Source organism: Triturus cristatus, chromosome 5_2 (assembly GCF_964204655.1).
Source record: "Triturus cristatus chromosome 5_2, aTriCri1.1, whole genome shotgun sequence".
NCBI lineage: Eukaryota > Metazoa > Chordata > Amphibia > Caudata > Salamandridae > Triturus > Triturus cristatus.
The window spans coordinates 725,451,814-725,458,380 of NC_140588.1; the positions used below are offsets into that span (position 1 = coordinate 725,451,814).

At 42.5% G+C, this 6,567-nt stretch overlaps 1 protein-coding gene across 1 annotated transcript; it reads right to left on the minus strand.

Moving 5' to 3' along the window:
* Nucleotides 1–588: 588 nt before the first annotated feature.
* Nucleotides 589–6,025, minus strand: LOC146829182 (TLR adapter interacting with SLC15A4 on the lysosome-like). The gene is made up of 2 exons (XM_085607827.1): nt 5,815–6,025; nt 589–2,333 (listed from the first exon to the last, which is right to left on the minus strand). The coding sequence occupies exon 2, from the start codon at nt 2,293–2,295 to the stop codon at nt 1,372–1,374; it is 924 nt and encodes a 307-aa protein (XP_085463953.1). The 5' UTR covers nt 2,296–2,333; nt 5,815–6,025; the 3' UTR covers nt 589–1,371.
* Between the last annotated feature and the right edge of the window lie 542 nt (nt 6,026–6,567).

Genomic DNA, 6,567 nt, shown 5'->3' on the forward strand with positions numbered 1-6,567 from the left:
AACTGCCACAATATGGTGGCGGTGTCTGTGAGACACTGCTAACCATGTCAGGATGCCGGCGGAGAGCAGCCTTTCTGCCATGGAAAGGCATGCGGTTTTCGCTGTTGGGGGCCCGTAGCGGGACCCCAGGATGTTGGGGGGCAGAGGGGTGCACATGGGGGGGGTACCTATGGTACCCCCCTGCATTTGCATGCACAAGGTGGCAGGCACCGCGCAGTGCCTATCACATTGTGCATGCAAATGCACTAAATGCATTTTTTACATTGCGGCCGGTGCTGCTTACAGCAACGCCCACTGCAATGTAAAAAATGCGTGATGTGCCCACCAGTGTGGTGGGCGTGTCCTAATTTGAATGGCAGGACCGCCGCACCTATGGCTGGCGGTCCCTTTTGCCGTTGCGGTGGTGGGCGGACATCATAATAGAGCCCTAAATGTTTTAATGGTCTAGATTCTATAAACTCATAGTGCATTTTAAGTAGTAGTAAAAAAAAGTCCAAATTGTTTCCAAAGAAAGTTTTAAAAAGGCTTCAATTTTGGACTAGATAAGAATACATGAGATTTATTTCGAAAAATGTACAGCAATTATTCAATTTAGAAAAAATCAGTTTATTAATGTTTAAAAATAAATATAACTGAAATAATACATGCTATACATTGGGGGGAAAAAAACATAGCGCTACTGCTAGAGCCAAGTGACTCTGGGAAAGAGACAGTTGCAATGAAAGAGGACCGGTGCCTAGGATAGGGGAGACAGGAGGACAACCATTGAAGCTGCAGTCAAAGCTCAGAGAGCCAAACTAACTTTAAAAGGCAGAAAAGTAGCCGAGAGGTCCTGATATTAAAACAAAAAAACACAGGATAGGGGACCCGAGAGTGAGGCTGGAGGCAGACAAGAAAGGAGGAGGTCACAGTAAGTAAGAAAGAACGTGAAAATGACGTTTGTTTATGGAAATAGACAATAACATTTCTCCAAAGTTGTTTACAAAATAATGAAAGTGTTAGTGCACAATTTTATTCACAATAAAGTTACTTATAGCAAATTTAGTGCAAACAAACAACAATGAGACATTTTAATCATGAATCCACTTTTGTAGGTGCCACTTTTACCCCGTCACAGTTTGGTTTATGGCGAGCTGAAACAATTATAAAAATACACACTTTTGACTTTTTTTTAGTTGTATTGACATTGGGTGACAGTGACGTTTTGTGGCTCAAACCAGGTCACTAACTGCATTCATAATTATTGAAAGTGTGTTTTGAAATTATATACCCATGCATGAATAGGGGAGGTGTCCTATTTGTTAAAGAACAAATAAATATATCGAATTTTACCGGATACAAAAAGATTGCGATTACTTTATTTGGTACATTTTAACATGGCCGCATTTTTGTCAAGACGTCTAAATTCTTCCTACCATCCAATTTTGATATCTGTAAATTGGGGGTGCTGATTTCAGAGCTGCCGCCACTGACCACGCTCCGCAGGCAGTGGAGGAGCACCTCCCTTGCTCTCGAAGCTTCTATGTTTTGTTCCTGGGATAGCTGCACGCTGACCTGGTTCACGCTATTTAAGAAGAAGCTTGATGAGAGTAACTTTGTTGGAGAACCGAAGAGGGTCACGTTATCTGCCAGTAACTGTTTATAAAGTTCTTCTAACTTCTTCTCCACGCAGATGTTCAAGAGGGAGTTGGAGAGTGGTTGGCCTGGGTTAATGGAGCCTTTATCTCTGCTTTCATCACTCATGAGCGTGTTAAGATCTGGCGGCTGCTGTGAACACGTGTTGTATGGAGAATGACCCGATGGCATGTCCACGGAGAGCAAAATGGGGCCATCTGTGACCTCACATTCAAGATCCAGGATACAACCAGAATCCCTCCCACAACCAATGTGGTCTCCTCCAATCTGAAGGTCTGGGTAGTTTGTGTAAATGCTTGAGCATGTCCAAGATCTGTGGAGGTCCATCTGTTTGTCAGTGTTTTGGTCTCTGGGTATGTGTCGCGCGGCAGACACTAAGGCCTTTGATGGTGTGTGGGCACATTGTGTTGCTGACAGCTGTTCTCTGAGCTTTGGAAGAGGCTTTTCTTTTTTCTTGATCAAAAAACTCCATCTTCCTTTTGGTGCATTTGGGTTATCAGTTTCAAAATCACCTGCTGCAGAGGCAGCCACAAGCTTGTCTTTCCATTCCTCAGGTTGTTTCTTACTTTCTCTCTTCTTTTGACATTTATGACTTTGGTATTTTCCTCTGTTTTTGACATCTTCATAATAAAATCCAGGGAGTAAGCCTTCTGCCAGCATCTCTAAGACAGTTAGCAAACTTATAAGGATAGAGAAAGCTGTGAAAAAAGAAAACGAAGGGTTTAATTTGATTTACAAACATGCTTATTGCATTCATTATTCCACCAACGTTGTCACATAGCAGAACCACCATGTTCACTATCCATCAATACAATGGGCAATTTTAATAATAATAACACTTATTAGTATTATTATTATTATTATTATTATTATTATTATTATAAGTACCCTCCATTGCCTCACTGAATGACACACTGCTACAACAGGCAATCATCTCGGAAGATAACCACACACAGGATGGCCCTGAAGTTTCGACACTGCAATACAACCAAACACTAATGTCCCACCGCAACACTATCATAGAAAGAGATGGCCCCAACTCATACTGAATTAAATTTGCATGAAACCTCGCCAAACAGGCCAAAATATGTCAAGCACAGAGTCCTAAAAAACACCCACAGACACTAATAACAGACATCTACTACAGTCCAGCAAACAGAGGCCTTAAATATTGACTTAATCTTCTACAGTAAGAAACCTGCCAAATGGAAAGTTAACTTCCTACAACACCTGCCAGTAACTAAGACTACCAACATCCTTTATGGAACTAAGATTGCTGTATTCCCACCCCAGGACTTCAGCGCACAAGCGTTCATAACCATTGACAGAAATGGGAACATCCTAGTCCAAGCCTCTGAACAAACCCTAACCATCTTTGAATGCCACTTCCCTACACTTTGTACATCCATGCCATCCAGTTCCACTTCCATCCCTCCTCCCTCTCCTGCAGAACCACCCCCTTCACCCTCTCCCAGAGAACTAACCCATACACCTACACCTCTACTCGTTGATCCCTCCACTCCCAATATCCTTTCCAGTCCCCTACAGCCTCCTCCTTTACCAGACAACGGGACAACACGGCTTTGTGACCAGAATTACTTTTTGCCTCCCCCATGGCACACCTCTACTGCCTAGCTCGGGGCTATCTATTACACCTGCATCCTCACAGTCCATCAACATCATCAGGCTAGACTCAATCTCAGCCTCCACCCCAGACTCTGATGGGCGCCAGCATACTACCCTCCCCGCCACAGACCCAACCGTCTTTCAAATGATCCATACAATAGCCTGGCTAGAAAACAAAATCAATGCTATTCTGGAAGAAATTGCATCCCTACGTTAGGATGCAAAGAGTAGCCACTTACTGCCCCAAATCCATGCATCTATTGTGAACAACAATCCTGCCACAAACACTCCAACTGCAACTCATGTAGTTGCTTATGTGCAAATGCTGTGCGGAGCTATACAAAACTCGATAAATATACTATTGTGAACCAGAATAATATTTATAATGATAACTTTCAACAAGGGCTTCGCATCATTGATGATCAAAGCTTGTAAAATATGTAGTGGAACTAAATTATCACTAAACCATTCTCTACCAGTTTACTGCCTTATTCACCCAAACACAGGGATGGTTAAATATAAAGTGAACCTGCTCAATATAATTTGGTCATTAAGGCAAAAAGGAATGGGGAAATTATTGAAGTGCAGATATCACTAATGTTTTAGCCTACATCAGCATTTCATACTATGATGAAAATGCACACGCATGCTCTATGACTATCTCTCTAGCTTGCAAAACTGAACAATACAATCCAGGAAGGTCCCAAGACTCTTAGCAACCTTTGGTGGACTCTACAGTGGGAGCATCTGCAAACTCACTGATCACATGCACACCGGTTTCCCCCAAAGTTGCAGATCCATCCATTCCCTTGGATCTGCCTCCTTTGGGGCAGCCCATAGACCCACTTACAGCATGCACTAGGGTAAAACTGGCCAATCAGCCAGGCACTTTGTAGAGGAAAATGCAAAGAATGTATACAACAATATGCACTCCGTGGCTACCAACAGCACCGATCTGCCAAGTAGTTTCTGTACCATAAAAAACATTTTAACATACATGAATATAGAAGTGCACAGGAAACTGACACGTTAAGTAGCAGAAGCATTTCGAATAACTAGTGCTTTTAATTTGCACGTTTTAACAGAGATTATCCATTTCATGACTTTTTAGATAGCATGTGTAACTATTGCCCAATTTAAGGGTACCCATTTTATTGGACCTCAAAATGATGCTAAACTGGGCCATTCGCACAAAAACTAAAACCTGCAACCATCATGTTACGCAGATCTTAACAGACAGTGCTGTAATCTTATGCATGTGCCTTCTGACTGATTGTATTAGTCGTTATTAATTATCCTTTGAACCTTCTGTAATGCAATGCATTTAAATAAACAGTTGCTTCAATCCAATAACACAAAATAGTAGGCTTGACTCACAAAGAAAGTCAGAAATGTACTCATGCAGGTGCAAGCCTATGTTGGGAACACATTTCTGACTTTCTTTAAATTCACAAAGAATACTTGGAATACTCCAGGGAAGGTGCTGTTGTATCTTCACAAGAGTACTGAAATACATAGACATTTCAGGATTCGGAAAGGTAGTGTTTATCTGGGAATTTGGAAATATCACACTTGAGTGGATTTACACTTCTTGCATGTTTTATGTGCCTAAAGGGAACATGTGTTTCCCCGTGGAGGAACCCCTTCCCCTATGAATATTAGGGGTGTTCACTTTCCCTTTGCTACCCTGAAAAATATCCACTTCTGTCCTTGACCAAAGTATATCTGTGACTGATTTGAGGGTGAAAAACTACCTGTGAAAGGTCTGGAAACGCAACAAACGTGTGAGATGCTGTAGATGAGCTTATTCTGTGAGTAGTTGTGTCTTACTGCAACTAGAAGTGGGCCGTGGGCGTCGACTTTGGGTCCTGGCAGCGCGTCCAAGTCTGAAAGCAGCGATCCAGTCTGGCGCATGCCAGAGTGACAGAACGGCCAGTCTGAACCAGACTGGCTCGGATGTAACGTACTCCTGAATATCAAGGTCTGATTCACTAACCGTTTTCTGAGTACTTGAGCCATACTCCAGGCTAAGGGGCCGATTCACAGAACTAATCTGAGATAAAATCCAAAACTTACTACTTTTGGTATTCACAGAAGGCATTTAGTAGTAGTAAAGTTAGGAGTAAATGTCTTCCGTGAATACCAAAAGTAGTAAGTTTAGGATTTTATCTCAGTTTAGTAGTAGTAAAGTTAGGACTCCTAACTTTACTACTACTAAATGCCTTCTGTGAATACCAAAAGTAGTAAGTTTTAGATTTTATCTCAGATTAGTTCTGTGAATCGGGCCCTAAGATTTTACTTCTTCAGATATTTGGAGGAGTAAGATATGCTTCCTCGTGGACAAAACCTCTGTGAAGCGCAAACGTTTTTTTCTGTGAGTAAACTTGTCTTATTGCATGAAGATTTCATGTCACATAAATCAGTTTGCCAGCGCAAACCTGAATCTACAACAGCAAATGATGCTCTTTGCACACCTACGTCTCACTCAGAGGCACACACATCTTTGTGAATTGGGATATTAGACAAAAAGATGACAAAACGAACTAGTCTTACCTTTTCAAGCTGTCACCTTCGATGGAGTTAATTCAAGGGCAGACGCTGTACAAAGGCGCTCATTCTTTGACCTCCAGCCACGCTTTTCGCCATTTAACCTCTGCTCCGGGCGACGCTGCCAACCACCGCCAAGTTTTGTCGACAATGCTGTCTGTTCCCCTTTCTGCGTGCCGTGCAGCGCGCGGCAGCAAGAAGAAGCTGCCCACGAGACACGCGCTTCCGCTGGCCGGACTTTAAATACAGTCAAGTGACTGACAGTGTGTGCTGAAAGAGGATGTGGAGACCCGCGACCTTGAAATAGCATCTGTTGTTTGGTGTTGACGACAGTTACAACTGCACAAAAACACCAACTCAGCCCGATAATGTCAGGATCTATAAACCACATTTCCACACGCTGAGGAAAAAAAGCAGAATTAGAGCTGTGACCTGCTTCCAGTAACAGGCGCAGCACATTAAGACTTTACATCTTTAATTGTCTTGAACATTTGATGTTTCCTATTAATCTCTAACCTATTAAGAAATAATCGGCGGAAAAAAAACAAGCTGTCATTGTTCACTGATCATGTCAGTTTTCCTATTGCAGATTCCTCTTATTGGACCCACAATAAACCCTCCTCTCCCTGGAAACCCCCCATGTCTATGTTAAATATATCAAAAAGCAGCAGAGGTCGCAGCAGAGGTCGCAGGCCTGTCCTCCATACCCTCCCAGAAGCAGTGCCTGTGTCGTTCTACTGATACCAACAACATCATGTT